Consider the following 23,941-nt stretch of genomic DNA (forward strand, 5'->3'; position numbering starts at 1 on the left):
GTCACCCAGAGAAAAATGGTCCTGAAACTTCAACATCTCTTGGTTATTGCTTCTCTGGAGCCATCAGCACTAACTTTTCAATATCTACTTCTCCCGATCAGAATTTAAAAAGAGTCGAGGTTACAAAGTAGAGAAAATTTTGGTTATATTGAATTTATGAGCCAGAACCCATGGCATCAGTTGTATTAGCAGAAATCTTTCTTGTTCCTATGTCACGAACACCTATTATTTGTCTTTCAAACTCTCCCAGTCTTTCTGGAAACCATATTTCCAACCCTCCTCCCCTCAGTTGAAATAAATACACCTTATTGGTCCATGACAAGCCCCAAATGAATCAAAGACCTAAACTTAAGAGCTAAAACTGTAAAACTCTCAAAAGAAAACATTGGAGAAAATCTTCATGATGTTGGATCTGGCAACGACTTCAAGGACGTGACACCAAAAGCACAGGTGACAAAAGAAAAAATAGAAATTTGGATTTCATCAAAATTAAGAACTTTTGTGCATCAAAGGATACTATCAAGAAAGCAAAAAGACAACCTACTGAATGGGAGAAAATATTTGCAACTCGTATATTTGACAAGGGATTAACATCCAGAATATTTTTTAAAACCTCCCACAACTAAATAACAAAAAGATAAATAATACAAAAAATTGACAAAGGACTTGAGTAGACTTTTCTCCAAATAAGATATTCAAATAGCCATTAAGTACAAGAAAAAACACCAATATCATTAGTCATTAGAGAAACGCAAATCAAAACCACAAGGAGATACCACTTCACGTCTTCTAGGATGTCTATAATTTGGAAAAAATGGAAAATAAGCGTTGGCAAGGATGTGGAGAAATCGGAACCCTCCTGCATTATTAGTGGGAATGCAAAGTGGTACAGTAGCTGTGGAAAAGTTTGGTGGTTTTTCAAAAGATTAAACTTAGAGTTACCATATGACCCAGCAATTCCACTCTTAGGTACACATCTAAAGAAGTAAAAGCAGGCACTGGAGCAGATATTTGTACACCAGTGTTTGCAGCAGCATTATTCACAATAGCCAAAAGGTTGGAAACAACACAAGTGTCTATCCACGGATACTGATAAAGTATGATATATACACACAATGGGATATTTGGCCTTAAAAAAGAATGGAATTCTGATACATGCTACTACATGGATGAAACGTTATGCCTAATAAGTCCTCCACAGAATGCCAAATATTGTATGATTCCGCTTATGTGAGGTACCTGGATAGGCACATTTGTAGAGCCGGAAAGTAGAGTAGAGGTTACTGGGAACTGGGGGGAAGATTAAGAGCTTTATTTAATGAGAATAGGCCACCGTATCCTGCGAGAAATATATTAAAAACTGATTATAAACTTTTGGAGACGAAAAGGAGAGGGGGGAGGGGAGAGATGGGGGGCCCGGCGATCCATTGCTTGGAACTCGGCTGAGCCGGGCTGGGGGCCGCCGAGGGCCGGGTGGATAGGCGCTCGGCGCGGAGCCGCCCCCCGCCCGCCGCGAGGGGAGACCTGCGCGTCCAGACGCCCGGGGGGAAGGTGGGGCCCGGGGCGCGGACGCCTCGCGGGGAGGTGGGGCCGGGAGAACGGGTGCCCGCGCGGAGGTGGGGACGGGGTTGCCCCCGGGGCAGGGGGCCCCTCGGAGCTCGCGGGGGCAGCGGCGAGCAGTCGGGCAGCCGACCCCGGGCCCGCGCGGCTCCTCAGCCGCCGTCCCGTCAGAAGCGCCGCGACGCCTGAGGCGGCCCCGCGGCGGGGCGGCCGGGCTCGGCTGAGGGGCCGGCTGCGGACGGCCGCCGCACAGCCGGCGGAGGGCGCCTTGTCTGGGCGGCTCCGGGGCCGCCGTGTTTCCTCCCGGGTGTGTCTCGCCGCGGGGCCGCCCCCGGGCCCGGGGCTTCGGTCTCGCGCCTGCGAGTGTGGGGCGGGCGGCGGGCTTAGCGTGTTCCTCGGAAAACGCCCTGGGGTCTGTGCTTCAGGCGCCCTTCGCTCCCGCTGGAACCGGCCGGCCCGAGGCCCCGGGGCGGGCGGTGGAGACGGGCCCGGCCGTGGGTAGTTTGCTCCCGTGCTTATCCTCTTATCTTTGTCGAATTCCCTGCGGTCCGTTTGTGATGGTTGGTCTTTCCAGAGGATGTTGGTCTTGGCTTCTTCACTGATTACCGATTTCTGGCAAGTCAGTGTTTTATATCTGGGTTTCTGCACTTTTGAAATGAGTGTATTTGTAAGAGTAAAAATGGTAAGGAGTAACGAATAGATCTGAACATTTCATACAATAAGGGTTATAGAAGGTAGGAAAATGCTCAGTTGTTCGACAGAGAAATTATGGAGTCACGGAAGCAATTTAAGGATTTTAAGAGTGATTAGGGCACAAGCAAACACTTAAAAAATAAAATAATTTTTTCAATATAATTTTATACCACATGCTGAAACTAAAATTTTGTAAAAAAAAAAAAAATCTAACGTGGAAACTTACTCAGAAAATCTGACTCTAAACCTAAAACTTAAATTTAATTAATTCAAAAATCTAGGGGCTGGCCCTGTGGTGCAGTGGTAAAGTTTGGGGTTCTGCCTCCCCACAGGAGTTGGAAGGTTCTCGGTGAGGACCTGCACACCACCCATCAAGCCACGCTGTGGAGGCATCCCCCATACAAAATAGAGGAAGTTTGGCAAAGATGTTAGCTCAGGGCCAATCTTCCTCACCAACAGAAACAAAAACAACAAAAAAACTAGCATCTCGTACAACCACAAACTCATATTGTAGCAAGTTAAATGTGGCACGATATCTTGTAGGGCCTGTTTAAAAAAAATATATTTATTTACATAATGAAAGTGCCAAATTTATCGTCTTTTGGAACCTTCATGATTTGATTACTTGAATCCTGAACTAGAAAAAAATTCACACATTTTTAAACTGAACGTTAAAGATTTGGGGGGTAAAATTTTAAATTTCAGAGTTGATGGAAAATTATTTTTATTTAAAATTATTTTTATAACCCATCATTGCTAGTGCATCTATTCCACAATGAATTCTTATGGACCATCTACTATGTGCCAGGCACTCTTCTGGGTTATTGGACTATATTAGTGAGCAAAAAGTCCCTTCTCACTCTAGAGATAGAAAGATAAGCAACTATAATATGATATATAATACAATATAATATATAATACAACATATAATGTAATGCCAGTTATGAGTTAGTGCTATGAAGAAAAGTAATGCACAATGTGGAGCTGGAGGGTTTTAGATAAGGAGTGTTTTCTTTCATAGGGGTACATCAGAACTAAAATATATACATATTGTTTTTATTCTGAACCCAAACAAGTCATATTCTCATTTATGCCAGAACTAGAAAACGAATCAAAAGTTCTTTTGAAAATATTTGCTGTTTATATGGGAGATTTTGTTGATTACTTTATGAAATATTTTTTTCCTGAAACAGATTTTTGGGTTTTTTTTGCCAAGGAAGATTCACCCTGAGCTAACATCCATGCCAATCTTGCTCTATTTTTTAGTGTGTGAGCCACCAGCACAGGATGGCCACTAACAGAGTGGTGTAGGTCCACGCCGGGGAATCAAACCCAGGCTGCGGAAGTGGAGTGCGCTGAACTTAACCACTAGGCCACTGGGGCTGGCCTGAAACAGATATTTTTAATTTATAGTTTTATTGTTTTGTTTGCGACTTCTTTTAGAATAAAGAATTCGAACACATAGATGTTAGTTGTAAGATTTTCTACTTAAATTCTGAGGTAGCAAAGCCATATGAAAGTGGTCTGGGTTTAATTTTGAAAATTTTTTTGGTTTAAAATTATGTAGTTCTCTGTAACTATTCTCCTAGAAAGGGAATGTTTTATTTGTTACTTTTTGGATAATACAGAAACATGGTTTTTATTTATTCTCTATCAGGTAATTGTTTTCAAGTTCTGAAATTATTTACTTTAACAAATATGTTAAAGACTGCATTAGCATATTTGAGTGACTCCCTTCTGCCTCCAACCCTATTATCCTAGGCTTCTGTTGTTTGTATAGTCAAATTGTTTTAGACATTTATAGCACCATGCTAATTTGCTTCAATTTTACTAGTTCTTTTTGTTGGTGACTAAGTAATTAATAAATTGAGAAAAATGAAGAGGGCAATTAAGTGGGGAAGGGGGAAAAACCCAGTAACTAAAACAATGAAAAACCCCACAACATTCTGGATGAGTAAGAACAGTCCTAGGTTTACACAAGTTTAGCACTGGTATTAGTAGCATTTTGTCAAGGGGTGCGTGCGGAAACGTTCCTCCCTCCCCCACGTAGCCCCACATGTGTCTCATCCCCACATCTGGGAGGACTCAAAGTTGAAGGGACATAATTTGACTTGGGATATGGATTTCTCCACGAGATGGCGCTCATATAGTTTCTTTGATTTTAGTTTCTCTCGTAGGGAAAGATTTGCAATGTGTTAACTATCACAGAATAAATAGAAATGTGGTTTATGTTTTATGCTTTGTGCATCTGATTTCATGTTTTGTCATAGAGAATTTTCTATCCTGTTTCAGAATTTAGAAAAGAATTGAGATGTAGTGTTGATGTGCAGGGGGAAGAACTGCAATGTGAGGGGAGCAATGTATGTGTCTGTAGAAACGGTTCTGCTGTCTCATAGCAAATTGGAGGCTTGGTTCTGCCCTAGATTTTTATTTTATTCCCAGGTAGCCAATGCTGAATGTTTTTATCTTTTACATTTAAATAACATCTCTGAATGTAAAAATTACCTTTTAAAAAGGAAAGTAAACATTGATATATATATATATAATGTAATATGAGCGTAAACATACATATATATGTTCAACTTGTAAATTTTATTATTTTGGAAAAGTTCAAACATACATAAAAAGTAGAACATTATAATGAAGTCCGTGTACCTATCACATAGCTTTAGCAGTTATCAACCATTGCCAAGCTTGTTTCATCAATACCCCTTTGCCTCTCCCCCTTTATTTTGAAGCATATCGCTGCATTACATGGTATATTGTTAGAGACACAAACATTCACAATAAAATGCACTATCCTAACTCAAAAATAATGGTATGAAGAAAATATTATAAGAGCCCCAAAGGAATGATTAATTCTGCCTTGAAGAGGGCAAATTCAGAGAAGCCTTTGAAGAAGAAATGACATTTGAGCTATACCATGAAGGATGGGTAGGAATCTGCCGGGTGGAGAATGGAAGAAAACACATTGTGAGCATTGGTGCAGTATCCAGAGAGGTACAAGTGTGATTATGTGTGAATGAATGGAGAACAGAGAATGATGTATTTGAATATTGAGGCACTTTGGAGGAAGCTGCAGAAGATGCAGTGTAAAGGTAGTCTGTGGTTATTCTGGGAATTGATGATTAGAGTTTATATATCCAGAAATATTTTTCTACATCTTTGTAAATAAAATATAAACCACTTTTTCTGTGTTTTTTTAGATTTATGACAAAGCCAGTTTTTAACAATGCTGAAATCAAATGACTCCTCATTTTCTTTGGATAATTTGTTTTTTGAAAAGCTAGATGACCCTGAAAAGTAAGTATGCCTTCAAGAATGATAATATAGCATATTGTTTTAGGGATTTTTGATTTTTAAGCAGTTTTAATTTTATCTCTGGTAAATATACAAATAAGAATTGAGAGAGCAACACAGTGATGTTTAAGGTCTATATTCAGTAAACACGGAATTCAGATGTAAAGGAGTAACTGAAGTTCAACGTCTTACAATTTTTTTTGTTAGAGGCCTTGATGACACCATTTATTACACATAGTTCATCCTAGATTCATGGGCAACTGAGGTGGCCTTCTGTGTTTGCTAATTGGCTTTATCTAAAGGAAAAATAAACTTCTCCAATTGTTAGGAGAGAGAGAGTTTTGTAACTTGCAGTGAAGCACTGCCAAGTTAGACTACCACTTTCCCACCGCGCCTGGGAGATCAGGCGCTACCTCCCTTGAGGTTTTTTTTTTTTATTGAGTTAATGATAGGTTACAATCTTGTGAAATTTCACTTGTACATTGATGTTTGTCATTCGTGTTGTAGGTGCACCACTTCACCGTTTGTGCCCACCCCACCTTTCCCCTGGTAGCCACTAAACTGTCCTTAGTCCACATTTTTAAATTCCTCATTATGAGTGGAGTCATACACAGATTATCCTTCTCTAGCTGGCTTTTTTCACTTAACATAATTCCCTCAAGGTCCATCCATGTTATTGCAAATGGAATGATTTTGTTCTGTTTTGCAGCTGAGTGGTATTCCATTGTATATATGTACCACATCTTCTTTATCCATTCGTCTGTTGATGGGCACTTAGGTTGCTTCCATGTCTTGGCTATTGTAAATAATGCTGCAATGAACATTGGGGTACATAGGACTTTTGGGATTGCTGACTTCAAGCTCTTTGGATAAATACCCAGTAGTGGGATGGCTGGATCGTATGGTAGTTCTATTTTTAAATTTTTTGAGGAATCTCCACACTGTTTTCCATAGTGGCTGCACCAGTTTGCATTCCCACCAGCAGTGTATGAGGGTTCCTTTTTCTCCACAACCTCTCCAACATTTGTTACTATTAGTTTTAGATATTTTTGTCATTCTACTGGGTGTAAGGTGATATCTTAGCGTAGTTTTGATTTGCATTTCCCTGATGATCAGCGATGATGAGCATCTTTTCATGTGCCTATTGGCCATGTGTATATCTTCTTTGGAGAAATGTCTGTTCGTGTCTCCAGCCCATGTTTTGATTGGGTGGTTTGATTTTTTGTTGTTGAGTTGTGAGAGTTCTTTATATATTATGGATATTAAGCCTTTGTCAGATATATGACTTACAAATATTTTTTCCCAGTTAGTGGATTGTTTTTTTGTTTCAATCCTGTTTTCATTTGCCTTGAAGAAGCTCTTTAGTCTGATGAAATCCCATTTGAATGTTCTTCCTATTGTTTCCCTTCTCTGAGAAGGCATGGTGTCCGAAAAGATCCGTTTAATACTGATGTCAAAGAGTGTACTGCCCACGTTTTCTTCTAGAAGCCTTATGGTTTCAGGTCTCACCTTTAGGTCTTTGATCCATTTTGAGTTTATTTTGGTGAATGGTGAAAAAGAATGGTCAATTTTCATTCTTTTACATGTGGCTTTCCAGTTTTCCCAGCACCATTTGTTGAAAAGACTTTCTTTTCTCCATTGTATGCCCTCAGCTCCTTTGTCGAAGATAAGCTGTCCATAGATGTGGGGTTTTATTTCTGGGCTTTCAATTCTGTTCCATTGATCTGTGCACCTGTTTTTGTACCAGTACCATGCTGTTTTGATTACTGTAGCTTTGTAGTATGTTTTGAAGTCAGGGATTGTGATGCCTCCCATTTTGTTCTTTTTTCTCAGGATTGCTATAGAAATTCGGGGTCTTTTGTTGCCCCATATGAATTTTAGGATTCTTTGTTCTAATTCTGTAAAGAATGTCATTGGGATTCTGATTGGGATGGCGTTGAATCTGTAGATTGCTTTAGGTAGAATGGACATTTTAACTATGTTTATTCTTCCAATCCATGTACATGGAATGTCTTTCTATCTCCTTATGTCGTCCTCCAATTCTCTCAGAAAGGCCTTGTAATTTTCATTATATAGGTCCTTCACTTCCTTAGTTAAATTTACTCCGAGGGATTTTATTTTTGTTGTGATTGTGAATAGTATTGTGTTCTTGAGTTCTTTTTCTGTTAGTTCGTTATTAGAATATAGAAATGCTACTGATTTATGCAAATTGATTTTATACCCTGCAACTTTGCTGTAGTTGTTGATTACTTCTAAGAGTTTTCCAATGGATTCTTTGGGGTTTTCTATATATAAGATCATGTCGTCTGCAAACAGCGAGAGTTTCACTTCTTCCCTCCCTATTTGGATTCCTTTTATTCCTTTTTCTTGCCTGATTGCTCTGGCTAGGACCTCCAGTACTATGTTGAATAAGAGTGGTGATAGAGGGCATCCTTGTCTCGTTCCTGTTTTCAGAAGGATGGCGTTCAGTTTTTACCCATTGAGTATGATGTTGGCTATGGGTTTGTCGTATATGGCCTTTATTATGTTGAGGTAGTTTCCTTCTATGCCCATTTTGTTCAGAGTTTTTATCATAAATGGCTGTTGGATATTGTCACATGCCTTCTCTGCATCTATTGAGATGATCATATGGTTTTTTTTCCTCAGTTTGTTGATGTGGTGTATCACGTTGATTGATTTGCGGCTGTTGAACCATCCCTGTGTCCCTGGTATGAATCCCACCTGATCATGATGTATGATCCTTTTGATGAATTGCTGAATTCTGGTTGCCAAAATTTTGTTTAGAATTTTTGCATCTATGTTCATCAGTGATATTGGCCTGTAGTTCTCTTTTTTCGTGGTGTCCTTGTCAGGTTTTGGTATCAGCATGATGTTGGCCTCATAGAATGTGTTAGGAAGTGTTCCATCTTCCCTAATTTTTTGGAATAGCTTGAAAAGGATAGGTATTAAATCCTCTCTGAAAGTTTGGTAGAATTCCCCAGGAAAGCCATCTGGTCCTGGGGTTTTATTCTTTGGGATGTTTTTGATTGCTGTTTCTGTCTCTTTCCTTGTGATTGGTCTGTTCAAATTGTCTGTCTCTTCTTGAGTGAGCTTTGGGAGATTGTAGGAGTCCAAGAATTTATCCATTTCCTCTAGGTTATCCATTCTGTTGGCATATAGTTTTTCGTAGTATTCTCTTATAATCCGTTGTATTTCTGCAGAGTATGTTGTTATTTCTCCTCTTTCATTTCTGATTTTGTTTATTTGAGCTTTCTCCCTTTTTTTCTTTGTAAGTCTGGCTAGGGGTTTGTCAATTTTATTTATCTTCTCAAAAAAACAGCTCTTTGTTTCATTGATCCTTTCTACTGCCTTTTTTGTTTCAATAGTATTTATTTCTGCTCTGATTTTTATTATTTCTCTCCTTCTGCTGACTTTGGGCTTTATTTGTTCTTTTTTCTCTAATTCAGTTAGGTGTAGTTTAAGATTACTTATTTGGGATTTTTCTTGTTTGTTAAGATGTGCCTGTATTGCAATGAATTTTCCTCTTAATATAGCTTTTGCTGTGTCCCATATGAGTTGGTATGGCATGCTATCATTTTCATTTGTTTCCAGGTATTTTTTTATTTCTTCTTTAATTTCTTCAATGATCCATTGCTTGTTCAGTAGTGTGTTGTTTAGTCTCCACATCTTTGTGCCTTTCTCAGCTTTTTTCTTGTAATTAATTTCTAGCCTTATAGCATTATGATCAGAGAAGATGCTTGTTATTATTTCAATTTTTTTAAATTTGTAGAGGCTTGCCTTGTTTCCCAACATATGGTCTATCCTTGAGAATGTTCCGTGTGCACTTGAGAAGAATGTGTATTCAGCTCTTTTAGGGTGAAGTGATCTATATATGTCTGTTAAGTCCAATTGTTTTAGTTTTTCATTTAGCTCCACTATTTCCTTGTTGATTTTCTGTCTGGATGATCTGTCCATTGATGTGAGTGGGGTGTTGAGGTCCCCTACTATTATTGTGTTGTTTTTAACATCTTCTTTTAGCTCTGTTAATAGTTGCTTTATGAATCTTGGTGCTCCTGTGTTGGGTGCATAGATATTTATAAGCGTTATTTCTTCTTGATGAAGTGTCCCTTTGATCATTATATATCGTCCCACTGTGTCTCTCTTTACCTGTCTTATTTTGAAATCCACTTTGTCTGATATAAGAATTGCAACACCTGCCTTTTTTTTTTCCTGCTATTAGCTTGAAGTATTGTCCTCCACCCCTTCACCCTGAGCCTGTGTTTGTCCTTGGGGCTGAAGTGTTTCTTGGAGGCAACAAATTGTTGGATATTGTTCTTTAATCCATTTTGCCACTCTGTGTCTTTTTATTGGAGAGTTCAATCCGTTTACATTGAGAGTGATTATTGATGCATGTGGGCTTAATGCTGTCAATCTGTCGCTCATTATCTTGTTTTCCTGCGTTTCTTTTCCTGTGTGCTTTAGCCTACCCATTTAATATTGCAATTTCTTATGCTGGGTTTCTTAGATTTTTTCTTATTTATGATTTGTGACTCTGTTCTGTATTTTATTTTAGTGTCTACCCTGAAGTTTGTATTTAGAATCTCGTGTATAATATAGTCTATTCTCTGGTGGTCTCTTACTTACTTGACCAATACTGATTTAGACCCTTTGCTCTTCCCCTCCTAAATAATTATTTTCATTTCTTATTCCAACTCATGTTATGAATTTGTAGTTAGAGTGATAAGATCATCCTTGCTTTGGTAGTTTCCTTACCTTTACCCTAATTCTATAGTTGAATATTTGCTATCCTGTTCTGGTTCTATCCATCGGTCTCCCTAGTCTGTGGATTGTGACCCCTTTCTCCCTTTTTTCTTTTTTCAGGTATGAGAGCCTTCTTGAGGATTTCTTGTAGTGGAGGGCTTTTAGTTACAAATTCCCTTAACTTTTGTTTGTCTGGAAAAGATTTAATTTCTCCCTCATATCTGAAGGAAATTCTTGCTGGATAGCGTATTCTTGGCTGAAGATTTTTATCTTTAAAGCTTTGAATATGTCACTCCATTCTCTCCTAGCTTGTAAGGTTTCTGTAGAGAAATCCGCTGAAAGTCTGATGGGGCTCCTTTATAGGTTATTCTCTGCTTTTTTCTTACTTCCCTAAGTATTCTTTCTTTATCTTTCCTTCTTGCCAATTGTACTACCATGTGCCTTGTAGTAGATCTTTTTACATTGACAAATCTAGGAGATCTGAAAGCTTCCTCCACACACATTTCTCCGTCAATCCCTAGATTTGGGAAGCTCTCTTCAATAATTTCGTTAAGCACACTTTCTGCTCCATTTTCCTTTTCCACTCAACGTCTTACAATTTTAAAAGGAGCAGATTCTTGCCTATTTGGCTTTCGTTTATTTGTATTTCTGGTTTGTTCAAATTATTTTTGGCAAGGTAAAGACTGGAAGTGATGGTCGGAGAGTAGCTCAGGATGAGGAGTGATGATGGCATCTGTTGGAAACAGAAAGGCTGTGTGCCAAAGGCCAAGTCTGATAGGCAACTTCACTGCAGGCAGAGAGTAGGGGTGGAAATATGTGTCACCAAAGGAAATAGGAATGGAGAATAGATAGTCTGTTAAATACTGGCTTTTATGGATTTTCACATGTGAATTGCTCTCAAGTCTAAGTTTTCTATGTATTTGTTCTATTGTGTTATCCTTTTTTAATGAAGAATTGAGTTAATTATTTTATTGCTTCATTTGTTCTTTCATTCATTCAAATATTCAAATATTTATTGAATGTTGAAAGGGATATAAAAAGGATGAAACAGACTTTTACTTCAAAAAAACTGAAAATCTCCTTGAGGAGATTAACACACATATGGAAAGGTCATTAATAAATAATGTGACCATGTAATTCATCATCTGGACTGGGACACTTTTCTTTTTTTTTAAAGATTGCCACCTAACAACTGTTGCCAGTCTTTTTTTTTTCTGCTTTTTCTCCCCAAATCCCCCCAGTACATAGTTGTATATTTTAGTTGTTGGTCCTTCTAGTTGTGGCATGTGGCATGCCACCTCAGCATGGCATAACGAGTGGTGCCATGTCCTTGCCCAGGATCCGAAGCGGCGAAACCCTGCGCTACCGAAGTGGAGCACGCAAACGTAACCACTCAGCCACGGGGCCAGACCCCAGACTGGGACACTTTTTAGAGTGAAAGGGTACATCCAACTGGGACAATGGGTGTTAATCAGGACTGGCCTGGGCAAATTGGAACATATGGTTGCCCTTGTAACAATGCAAAGTCAAAAAGAAAAAGTACAGAGCAAATGATAAGCATATATTCATGCAGTGAAATTTCAGATTTGGAGGGAGATTTGGGCCGGAGTGATTGGGTCAGGCTTTATGGTAGTAGGAGGAGACTTCAGGAAGCTTTGGTAATTCTGGTAGGCAGAGTGGAACAGCAAGAGAAAAAGAATGGAGATGGGAAAATTCATGGTACTTTTAAGGGATACTGTATAGAGAAGTTTCCTGAAATAAAAGATTCACAAATGAGAAACAATGAGACATAAAGTTAGAAGAGGAAGCTGAGGAAGGATTGTGTTGGATGTTAAATTCCCAGAATAAGTATCTTGGACATGACTCTATGTGTGTTAAAAGCTGTGGAATTGAAACAGCAAACATTTGTTGCGTAATATTCCTAATTATACAATGCACTGTGCTAAGTACTACCAATGTGAATGGAAATAAAAACAAAACCTTAGGTATTTACAATCTGGAGGAGGTAGCAGATCTATCTACCTATCTATCTGTCATCTTTCTATTATCTCTGTATTATTTATCTATAGACATACACACAGACATGCACAATACAAAGAAGACTGAGATAAATATTATAGGTTCAAACTTAAGAAGAGGGAAGAGAAAGAATCTTAGGGAACCTGGGAGATTTCATGAAAGTAGTATTTGAGTTGGATTTTGAATGAATATAAGCTCTAATGCCTAGAACAATGCCTGGCACATAGTGCTCAGTAAATAATTGTTGAACGGATTAATGAATGAATAAAACTGTCTATAGGTGGATATGGAAGTATGGTCGGGTACAGGGCAAGCCGAGTAAAGGAAATATTTTTGAGTAAAGATGAGGAGGGATAGAATGCATTATCTATTCGGTATGTAGTAGTTTATGTTGGTTTGGACTATAAGGTACATGTAGGAGAGTTATAACTGTAAGGCAGCCTATGGCCACTAGGAAGTTTGACATTATGTGGAAGCCACTGAAGGATTTTGAATGGAATAATATGTTGAAAACAAGTCCAAATTAATGTGATAGGAGTGTGTAAGTTACGTTAGAGAGAGAAAGCTTGGAGGCAGTGAGGCCAGTGAAGACACTGTTATTCTCAATCAGTCGTAAGTTGATTAGGATAGTGACAATGGAAATACAAGGAAATGATGAATTCAAGAAGCTTTATAAGGAAGATGCACTAAGACCTGGTATGTATCTGGATATAGCGGGTAAAAGATTATATTATGGTTTGGATTCTGGGTGACTGGGAGAATGATGGCGTTTCTGCAAAATAGGGAAATCGTAAGGAAGGTTTCATTTTATGGGGAGGCTGAATAGTAGAGCTAGATGTATGCTTTTTGAATCTTGTTAACATCTTTCTTGGATTTTCTGGAATAGGCTCTGGGCAGAAAAGAGTTAATATATCAGGCCTAAACTGCTGTCCTTGAAAAGGCCTGCTTGCAAGGTTGACCTTTGGCTAGAGTCTGGGAACTTCAATTTTATGAAGGTTCCCACCACTAGCTGATAAGAGTGGCTCACTGTGTATAAACTGTTTATGCAAATAATATGGTTTATACTGAACATCTGCTTTTCTTCTGGGAATCTGGAATTTAGGTTTGTGCCAGAGAGGGGGTGCCTACGTGATTAGCCCCCCCAAAAACACTGGGCATTGAGTCTCTAATGAACTTCCCTTATTGGCAACATTTCATGTATGTTGTCACAATTCATTGCTGGGGGAATTAAGCATGTCCTGTGTTATGCTACCAAGAGAGGACCTTTGGAAGCTTGTGCCTGGTTTCCCCTGGACTTCACCTCATAGTCATGAGTAGGACTATATGCTGAGTCCTGTGATTCATCTTAGGGAATTACTGACCCTGGGGGTGATCTTGGGGACTCTCCAACATAGCCTTAAATTTCAAAAGCTTTGGCCTATTGTCAGACAATCTGTGAGACTGTCAGATAATGTGTTGTAGATTTTTTATTTGGAAAATATAGCCGTAGTAGCTATGTGTTAGGTGCTATGAGAGGCAGAAAAGTAAGACTGGGTCTCTCACTTTTGAGAGTTTAAAATCTTAAATGAAGTGGCTGGCCTGGTGGTGTAGTGGTTGGGTTTGTGTGCACCACTTCAGCAGCCCGGGGTTCGCAGGTTTGGATTCTGGGTGGGGACATACACACTGCTCATCAAGCCATGCTGTGGCAGCACTCCACATACGAAAAAGAGGAAGATTGGCATAGGTGTTAGCTCAGGGCCAATCTTCCTCACCAAAAAATATATAAATAAATAAATAAATAAATAAATAATCCTTAAATGAAGAGATCAGAAACAAATTGTAAAATCCTTGGGACTTGGCATAGACGGTATATGTGGTATTCTTCTCAACTTTATTTTCTGTCACCTAACACTTACCTTTTATTTCTAATGAAGGACAAGTCAACTTGTCAAAAATCAATCAAAACAGCAAGTCAAAAATCTTATCAATTACCGTAGGTTTACAAATTGATTGTTAGTTTCAACTGGTTTCGTGGATTTTCTGTGGTTTGTAGATGGTTTTGGACCAAGAATATCTGGGTTAAGATGTTAATTTGTGATAATGTTTTAGGAATACTCTAGAATACCAGTAATGGTCTCATGTACACACTGATGACCCATGATTAGTTGTGAGGTGTATCATAAGTAATTTGTTCTTTGTAATGGTTAAGATGCTAAAGTTTCAGGATGATTTACTACTTTTTTTTATGCTGGGGCAGACTTAAGATTCCAGTCACAAGCATTTGAATTGGAGAAAAGGAGATGGAGTTATAGCCATTATTTAGGTAGCAATTCTCACATAGCAGTGTCATTAGTCCTATAACACACAAGGAGAAAAGTTTGAAAATGCTGCTAAATGGGGATAAATCAAAGTCACCACAGAAAGTTAATTTATAGGATGTTTATCTAAGAGCCTTTAGTTGAGTAATGTTTAATTAATAAATACATAGTTTCTGATGTTATATCTTTATTAACATGTATATTTACATTTTTATATTTTATATAGCTATCCAGACAATGAAAAATCCTTGGATTGGTTTCTCCCACCTGCTCCATTGATTTCGGAAATTCCAGATACTCAGGCATTAGAAGAAGAAATAGAAAGTCATAAACTATTAGGTAAATTATCACATATTTGTTGTGAAGCCAAACCCATGCAGCTTATGTCAACATAAAAAATCTAGTAACACATTGCAGTATTAATTCCTTTATTTTAATGGAATAAAATGAGAGAGACTTCTGGTATTGAAAAGAGTGCTCACCAAGTCTTAAAACCTAAAACATTTTCCCTCTCCATACATACAAATATGTACGTATGCGTATTATGTGCACACAGTACACCATCACACACACCTGTTGTTCTATTGTTGTGTGAATTTGTTTCCTCTTACCCTTAAAACTGTCGCTGCTATTTAGTTTGTGCCTTGCCCTTTGCTAAGGGTAGGATCTGCTGGTTTAGGAAACCACATTCCTGAAGTATATTGAGTGAAAAAAACAAGATGCAGAAGGTTATATATAGTTTAATACGATTTTCATAAAGCTAATAAACAAGCACACTCAAACAGTATATGCGATCTAATGTGATATTGTTGGTAAAAATTTTGGTTTGTAAATTGAATGGTAGGTTCATACATGTACATTTTATTATTAAGCTTCATAAATTTTATGTCCTTTGTATGAAAATATATATTATGTATACTCTTGTACGTACCAAATCATATATAGAATATACAGAATGTATATGGCATAGAGTATATTTTTATATATATACACACATAGATGGTAAATCAAATTTAAGCCCTAATAGGTCTCAAAACTCCTCCTAAACCTCCCAAAGATGCTTGTAAAGTCTCTGTAAAGAAACCTTTGAAATTCTGTCTGGTGAAAGCATTCCTTTATCTTGATTTTAGAAGCAGGATTACAAAGTTAAAAGCATTGTATCATGTATTTTAATACTGAATCATATTCAGTAACATTTTATATGATTGGTTTTTGTATTTCTTTGTAAATTTTTAATATAAATTTTAAAATCTTCGTAATTACTATATATTTATATCATGCATAGAGATAAAATACTTAAATATTACAATTATGGTTATTTCTGTGGGTCAGGAATTAAACCTATTTTATATTGTAGGTTTTATATAAATTTCAAATTTAATTTCAGTAATTCTTATTTAATTTCTGAGTGCCCCTCAGTAATATGATATACCATAAGAGTAACAATTACCTGTGTTTCAAAACCAATATGGTATTACAGATTATCTTGTTATTATATTAATACTTTTCTTTTGGCTTTCATATTTACCTAGTAAACTCTTGAAAATTTTTATTAAATTTTTCCATCATCATTTTGAAAATTTGTTTTCATGGAGAACATGTCGTAATTAATATATTTAATTTTTGTAGGTCAGGAAAAGAGGTCAAAAATGTTAACATCAAATTTGAAGATAACTAATGAAAACACAAATTATATTTCATCAATACAAAAATTCCAATTTGCCTTCCCTTCTAATAAATACAAAGAAGATGATCTAAATTTAGGAGGGGCAGCTAACAATGATTTATCACATGTTGCTGGCAAGCTGACATATGGTTCTTCTCAGAAATACAAAAATCACATTGGCACTGAGAAAGCACCTGAGAAAAATGTTCCAGATGATACAAAATTAGTTGATTCTGCAGAAGATAAAGGAAAGTGTACACCAGCCTTCAGAAAAAGGTAATTAATTAAATGAAATAAATAATATTCAGAGATAAAGTTGAAAATTTATGTGTTTATTTAAAAATAAAGTGTGAAGTATGGTAGAATCTAAGTGAGAAAAACATCAACAACAAACAAAGAGTCTATTGTGTACCAGACACTCTGTAACCTCTGGGGTTCTAGTCATAGGTTCTTGCCTTCAGAGAGCTTACAGTTTAATGGGGGAGAGACAGATGGTAAATAACTAAAAATAATTGATTAGATACTTTGTAGTACAACAATTATTTTAATGAAGTATATGGTTAGAGCAGAGGTTCTTGAACTTTTTGTTGTCTCTTTACATTTAAAAATTATTGAGAATTCCCATAGAGCTTTTGTTTATGTAGGTTATATCTATCAATGTTTAATCATATTAGAAATTAAAACTGAAAAAGCAAAAATTTATTTTCTAATTTATTTAAAAATAATAATAAACCCACTACTTGTTAATATAAATAATGTATTTTTATTAAAAATAACTATTTTCTAAAACAGAAAATAATTTAGTGAGAAGAGTGGCATTGTTTTATGCTTTTGCAAATCTTTAATTTCTAGCTTAATAACAGATAGTTTGATTCTCATATTTGCTTTTGCATTCAGTCTGTTATGATATCATGTGACTTGGAGCCTCTGGAAAACTCCATGTAAACTAGTGAGAGAATGAGAGAGAAAAAGGCAAACAGTGCCTTAGTAGTATTACAAAAATAGTTTTGATTTTATGAACTCCCTGAAGGACGATCAACCATCCTTTAAGAACTACTGTTAGAACATATAACGTGGGGGCCTAATCTGCTCTGCAGAGCAAGGAAGGCTTTCCTGAAAAGTGATATTTAAGCTTAACCTTAAGGAGGAATAGAATTAAGCTAAGTGCAGATAAAGAAGGAGAGTGTTCTGGTCAGAAGGAATAGTATGTGCAAAAGTATGTGCTAAGTAGCAGAGCTTGGCCTTTCCTGAGAAAATTTCGTTTAGTTTAAAGTAAGAGAGAAAGTGGAGAGGTAAGGTATGGAGGGACCACGTCACTCAGAGTCTTGTAGGCCATGATAAACATTTTGTACTTCTTCTTGAGGGCAATAAAAATGTTTTAAAATTTGATAATAGTGATGGTTGCACAACTCTGTGAATATTCTAAAAACCATCAGTCATACACTTCAAAAGAGTGAATTTTATGATATGTGAATTATATCTTAATAAAGCTGTTATAAAAAAATTCATGGATATCAGCCTTAACTAGACCCTTTATAGTGTCCAACAGTCCTACCATTGTTCTAATTAGATTTCTTTCCCATTGTTATGAATAACAAAAGATGCTTCTGTCAGTCCCATCACACGGGAAATTCCGATGGTTCTAGGAGCTCTGTGCCGGGAACTGGGAACAAAGACCAAATGTATATTTCCTATTATACCACTTAAAGGTTTATTTCTGGACTCTAAATTGTATTCTATTGATCGATATGTGTGTCTTTATGCCTGGCATAAGGATATATCCCACAATATCTTGATTGCTGTAACTTTGTAGTTCTGGATAATGACAAGGTCTAAGGTGAGAGAGTAGGTGACTCAGATCACGTGAGGGAGAAAGCCACTGGAGATGAATGCCTAAAAAACTGAGAGGGTAGGATTTCAATGAGTTGTCTACATGAATGTTGATGCCAACCCAGATGATGGCAGAATTTGGGATTGAGAGGAAAAGATTCTAAAGTGACTAGACGGATATATGCTATGAGGAGAGTTACAGGGTGGTATAGCTAGATAGCACAGATACTTCTGTGAGAGAGTGGAAAAGTAATCTAGATTTGGGTGGAAAAGAAGACACAGACTCTCAACCATCGAGTACATTGGATATGGGAGAATTAGCAGTTACCACTTGAATTTTTAAGGAGCAAGAATTTTCCAGGGTAAAGCAATATTTTTTTAAGACTAGGAAGTAAATATAACAATGAGTGAAGAAGTTGAGGACATAAGGGAATTTGTGAGGTGGGAGTTCTAGAGGACCTAGGAAGAATCTGAGGTCCAGAGAATTTAGGTAACTAGCGTGTGGATAGTATTTTTATAGTTTGAGAAACTTATTTCAAACTCTAACTTTAAAGTTACACAGCTAGGAAGTGGAGGAGCTTTGGATTTATGTCCAGGTTTGTCTGGTTCCAAAGTCTGTGCTTTTAACCAACATCATAGTGTATAGCAAGGAGTCATCCTATGGCATAAGTGTTTTCTTTGTCCTCAATAGTATTTCATAATGGGATTCTACTGTATTATCTAAGATTAACCACCTGCTTTTGAATTTTCTGTCTTCAAAGATAGAACTGCTGGCACTGGAGGATGCAACTCTGCTCTTTGTTCTGAAACAGGTTTCTCTCTCTCTAGTTTTTTTGAAGACTGTTTCTTATATGAAAACATGTCATTACGATTAATAGTAAAAATAAGTTGGAAAATATTCTCTATTTGCGTAATACTTATTTGGGCGTTATTCCTTACAGAATTCTGTAAGACTGATACCTGCTGTCATTCCCATTACTTAGTCTATAAGATGTGAGTGTTATATTAGGAACTTTAATGGTCACTTTATACCTTAGGGCTGTTGTGAACAAGTTACTTTGATGGATTGTCTTTTGATCAGTTAAATATAATAAATTACAATCATAAAGATGGTCTTTCTGTGTTTTCCAGAACTTTGCAAAGAAGTATTTCTTTTTCCTTTCTTCCTTCCTTCCTCCCTTCCTTCCTCCCTCCCTTCCTTCCTTCCTTCCTTCCTTTCTTCCTTCCTTCCTCCCTTCCTTCCTCCCTTCCTTCCCCCCTCCCTCCCTTCCTCCCTCCCTCCCTTCCTCCCTCCCTCCCTCCCTTCCTTTCTTCCTTCCTTTCTTTCTTTCTTTCTTTCTTGGTAAGGAAGATTGGCCCTGACCTACTATCCATTGCCAATCTTCCTCTTTTTTGCTTGAGGAAGATTGTCAGTGAGCTAACATCTGTGTCAGTCTTCCTCTATTTTGTATGTGGGATGCCACCACAGCATAGCTTGGTGAGTGGTATGTAGGTCCGTGCCTGGGATCCGAACCTGTGAACCCTGGGCTGCCAAAGTGGAATGTGCAAACTTAACCACTATGCCACTGGCTGGCCCCAAAGAAATATTTGTTATACTAAAATGATTATTGGATAGTATCTGGGAAGCTGGTGCTGGTTGCTGACAAGAGGCCTCAGTACCTGTCCACGTGGGCCTTTGAGTGTTCTCATGACATAGTAGCTAGCTCCCCTTGGAGTGAGAGATCCAAGAGACCTTGTGGAAGCAACAGTGTCTTTTATGACCCAGCCCTGGAAGTCATGCACTTGTACTTCCACAGTTCTCCAGTCCTGATTCAAAGTAGGAGCCTACAAAAGGGTGTGAATACGAGGAATCAAGGATCACTGGGGCTATCTTAGGAAAGTGAAGACATAATTCAGTGGTAAACTTAACAAGTCTTATTTTAGGAGAATGATTAGCTTTTGTGTTTGATAAATCATAATCTATGGGTATTTTTAAAGGGACCAATTTTGTGCTAGTTTTTCACATTCTAAACAACCGTTACAAGTGTAAACATGTTTTGTTTTGGGTTTTTTTGCAGATTATTTAAAATATCTGACAATATACATGAGAGTGCTTATTCTAACGACAGTGCAAACTTGGATTCTCATACTGGCTCAGTGAAAATTGTCGAAACAGAAATGAACAAAGGGAAGTCATGGAAATGTAATACTAGGCAGAAACCTCAATATTCAGACATTAACGTGTTTACAGCAAGTGATGCTGTTTCTGCTTCTGAAATCAGAGAAGGCAAAGCACCATCTTTTTCACTTGCATCTCAGCTTCATGAATTTCAAGGGAAGTCCTGGCTTTTTCGGTCGGTTTTGTAAAAGTACAAACTAGTCCGTATTTCTTAGCATATGGAAGAATACAAAAATATAGTAAATTTGAGTAGGTTATCTCTCAATGTATAATTTCTGCATTTCTTTATTATTACATTATTTTTTAACTGTGATCTAATGTTTTTTAACTGTTCTCTCAAAAAGTTATGCACATTTTATTGAAGCAGTTTTTTGGGAAAAGTTTAAAATATATCCATGTAAGTATGTAGGATTTTTTTTTTTAGGAGTAACAGAAAATGGTTTAGATTCCTTGAAAGCTGTCACAGAAATCCGTATCCTTTAAATTATTTTACTACAGCAACTTTATATTTGAAACTCTAAGTTTTAAACATTTTGTTTCATTGTCTCTATTAGTTTATTTTGGTTGACAAAGAAAAAGGGAAAAATGAATCTTTTGGGTTATGTAAGAGACCCACTGTGTGTGATAGGTGGTGCTATTCAAAGTGTGGTCTGCAAGCAGGTGCCAGTTTTTGCACTGTTTGTTACCAGTCTGCAGCAAGATAAGTACAGAAATGAGATTTGTATTGTTGGCTCAACTCTTAGCATATTTACTTACAAATTAATACAGATAATTTCTTATGCTTTGGGTAAGGACAACATATTGGGATAAACATGGGTAGGAGAAATGAATGAGAATGGGATATTCTGTGAATTAGGGACATTTTTACAAATTTAGTATTTTTTGAAAGAACCTAATTGCAGTTTATACCTATAATCTGATTTACATGTCTGGGCAATATTTTGAGTACATATGTGTTCTGGAGGTAACATCCTCTTTGCTTCTTTGATACCCTGCATATGTCTATAATAGTGTACTTATTCTATTTTATTACAATTCATCAGCTGTTTATTTCCCTGTGACCTATGAACTCCTTGAAGGCAAGGACCATGCCTTATTTATCATCCTATCTCCAAATACATTTTGAAAAGCAGGCTAAGTGAGGAAGTTATTCTGGCAAAAGAGTTTCCATGAGCAGTGGTAAGGCTTTGTAAAAAAGTGTGGAATATGTTTGGAAAGAACAAGCATTCCAATTTGGCTGAAATGAAAGTTATGATTAAAGGAATGGTAGGAAATAATGTTGGATAGGTGTCTTAGGATCAGATTATTTAATACCGTGAATTCCAAGGTCAAGAGTTTTTGTTTTCGTTTTTAATGAATTTATTAAGCAGTGACGAGAAACCATACAATATTTTTGAGCAGGTCAAGTTACATCATCAAAACCATGCTTTAGGATTATGGAATTAGTGACTAAAAGCTGAGGAAGGTTCTAGAATCCACAAAAGTTATGGCCTAGTTGGCAAAACAAAAAGTGGATTCTAGGTATTGGGCAGTTGAGCTAGAGGAATTGAGGGGAGAGTAACTCTAATCCTGAGGACTCTGGGGACTGAGATAATTCTGAAGTATGATTAGAAAATATTTGCCTGACCACTTTTGAAAGGTTGCCTCCAATGCAGGTAACTGAACTGAGTTAGAATCGGGTGGGGGGTGGACAATAAGAGGGTTATACATGATGATATAATAACTTCAGACATAGCCAGCCTTTCTTGCTTCTGTTCAGCATAGGTCTCAGTCCTGCTGCACTTCCTTCTTTCTGGTGATCTAAATAGGGTGGGAACATGGGAAATTGGTTAATAGTAAACAGTTAAAGTTCGTTTCATTATCTGTATGATGGGAAATTCTTCTTACTCTTGCTGGAACTTGCCATAATATACACTAACTTTTGAAGAATTTTAAAGGTTTTCATGCTATATTAGCATAGCTGAAATGGTCCTATTGTTTAGGTCTTTTTGTTAGTTAAAATGGGGCCTACTCTTGTGTTCATTGATTTATTGTCCAAAGAGTTCATTTGCTGTCAAACTCACTGAACTGTTACACTTTGTTACCAAGTGTGTATTTAAAGTAGAAGATTGAATGCTGTTCATGGTAATTGGAGAGTTTTGGGATTACTTTGACACAACTTATTTTCTGTTCCTTTCGAATAATTTACTGTATTTGAGTCCTTAGGACAATGAAACTGTGGTTATATTGATTCTGCCACAGTACTCTTGTCATTTTCAGTTCTATAGACATTTTCCTCCCTGCTATTCCATATAATTGCAGTGACACTGCTGAGAGTTTGTTGAATGAAAGGAAAAATTTGATATCAAGGGTTGATATTGATGATAAATGTTGTTAGTAGCTGAGTTTTCTCATGAGCTAGAAAACTGATTCTACATCTACTGTGAATCAAACATTCATTTCTGTGAATGCAAATTGATGTGAAACTACCTAATGAGAGAAAACTCAGCATGATGGCCCACTTGTGGGCTTGTTACAAATAAATATTTTATAGGAAGGGATGTATTTTGAAGGAAAAATGAGATTACTTCAAAAGCTGATGGATTGTCAAACTCAAAATTACATTTTTGTTTGGGCACAAATACTCTGACACGCTGCACAACTGAAAGTAAAACAGATTTGTAAATTATTTGCTTGATTTACTAAATGCAAACCTGTGTCAATTGAGTATTTACTGTGTGCCAGGCACTATTCTAGGTATTTGGGATATGTCCGTTAAGAAAACAGACAATGAATTCTTGCCCTTGTGGAGTTAACATTGTTGAGATGGGAGGTGGGGAAGAGCATAGATCTGAACAGTTGTAACAGTATATAAAACGTCATATAGTATTTTATTTATTTTTTACTGTGGTAACATTGGCTTATAACATAATTTTGGGTGTACATCATATTTCGATTTGTGTGTAGATTACATCATGTTCACTACCCAAAGACTAATTACAATCCATCACCATACACGTGTACCTAATCACTCCTTTCACCCTCTTCCCTTCGCCTCTGGTAACCACCAATCCAATCTCTGTCTATGTGTTTCTTTGTTGTTGTTTTTATCTTCTATTTATGAGTGAGATCATATGGTATTTAACTTTCTCCCTCTGACTTATTTCACTTAGCATAATACCCTCAAGGTCCATCCATGTTGTCACAAATGGCCAGATTTCATCCTTTTTTGTGGCTGAGTAGTGTTCCATTGTGTGTGTGTGTGTGTGTGTTAGTGTGTGTGTGTATATGTGTATATATATATATATATATACATATATACACACCACATCTTCTTTATCCGTTCGTCCCTTGATGGGCACCAAGGTTGCTTCCAAGTCTTGGCTATTGTGAATAATGCTGCAGTGAACATAGGAGTGCATATATCTTTATGCATTTGTGTTTTCATGTTCTTTGGATAGATACTCAGCAATGGAATAGGTGAATCATATGGTAGTTCTATTCTTAATTTTTTGAGGACTCTCTTATACTGTTTTCCGTAGTGGCTGCACCAGTTTGCACTCCCACCAGCAGTGTATGAGAGTTCCATTTTCTCTACATCCTCTCCAAAACTTATTATTTCCTGTCTTGTTAATTATAGCCATTTTGATGGGTGTGAGATAATATCTCATTGTAGTTTTGATTTGCATCTCTCTGATA

General features: G+C 37.1%; 1 protein-coding gene across 1 annotated transcript in view; it reads left to right on the forward strand.

The window, feature by feature from the left end:
- The first annotated feature begins 1,417 nt into the window (after positions 1 to 1,417).
- Positions 1,418 to 23,941, forward strand: part of HFM1 (helicase for meiosis 1) — a 106,365-nt gene continuing 83,841 nt past the window's right edge. Inside the window, exons 1-6 of the mRNA XM_070592760.1 lie at positions 1,418 to 1,551; positions 5,460 to 5,556; positions 14,836 to 14,948; positions 16,239 to 16,551; positions 20,163 to 20,417; positions 20,686 to 20,735. Of these exons, the coding sequence (XP_070448861.1) occupies positions 5,486 to 5,556; positions 14,836 to 14,948; positions 16,239 to 16,551; positions 20,163 to 20,417; positions 20,686 to 20,735 (802 nt within the window). The 5' untranslated portion in view covers positions 1,418 to 1,551; positions 5,460 to 5,485. The remainder of the gene's footprint in view (positions 1,552 to 5,459; positions 5,557 to 14,835; positions 14,949 to 16,238; positions 16,552 to 20,162; positions 20,418 to 20,685; positions 20,736 to 23,941) is intronic.

Source organism: Equus przewalskii, chromosome 24 (assembly GCF_037783145.1).
Source record: "Equus przewalskii isolate Varuska chromosome 24, EquPr2, whole genome shotgun sequence".
NCBI lineage: Eukaryota > Metazoa > Chordata > Mammalia > Perissodactyla > Equidae > Equus > Equus przewalskii.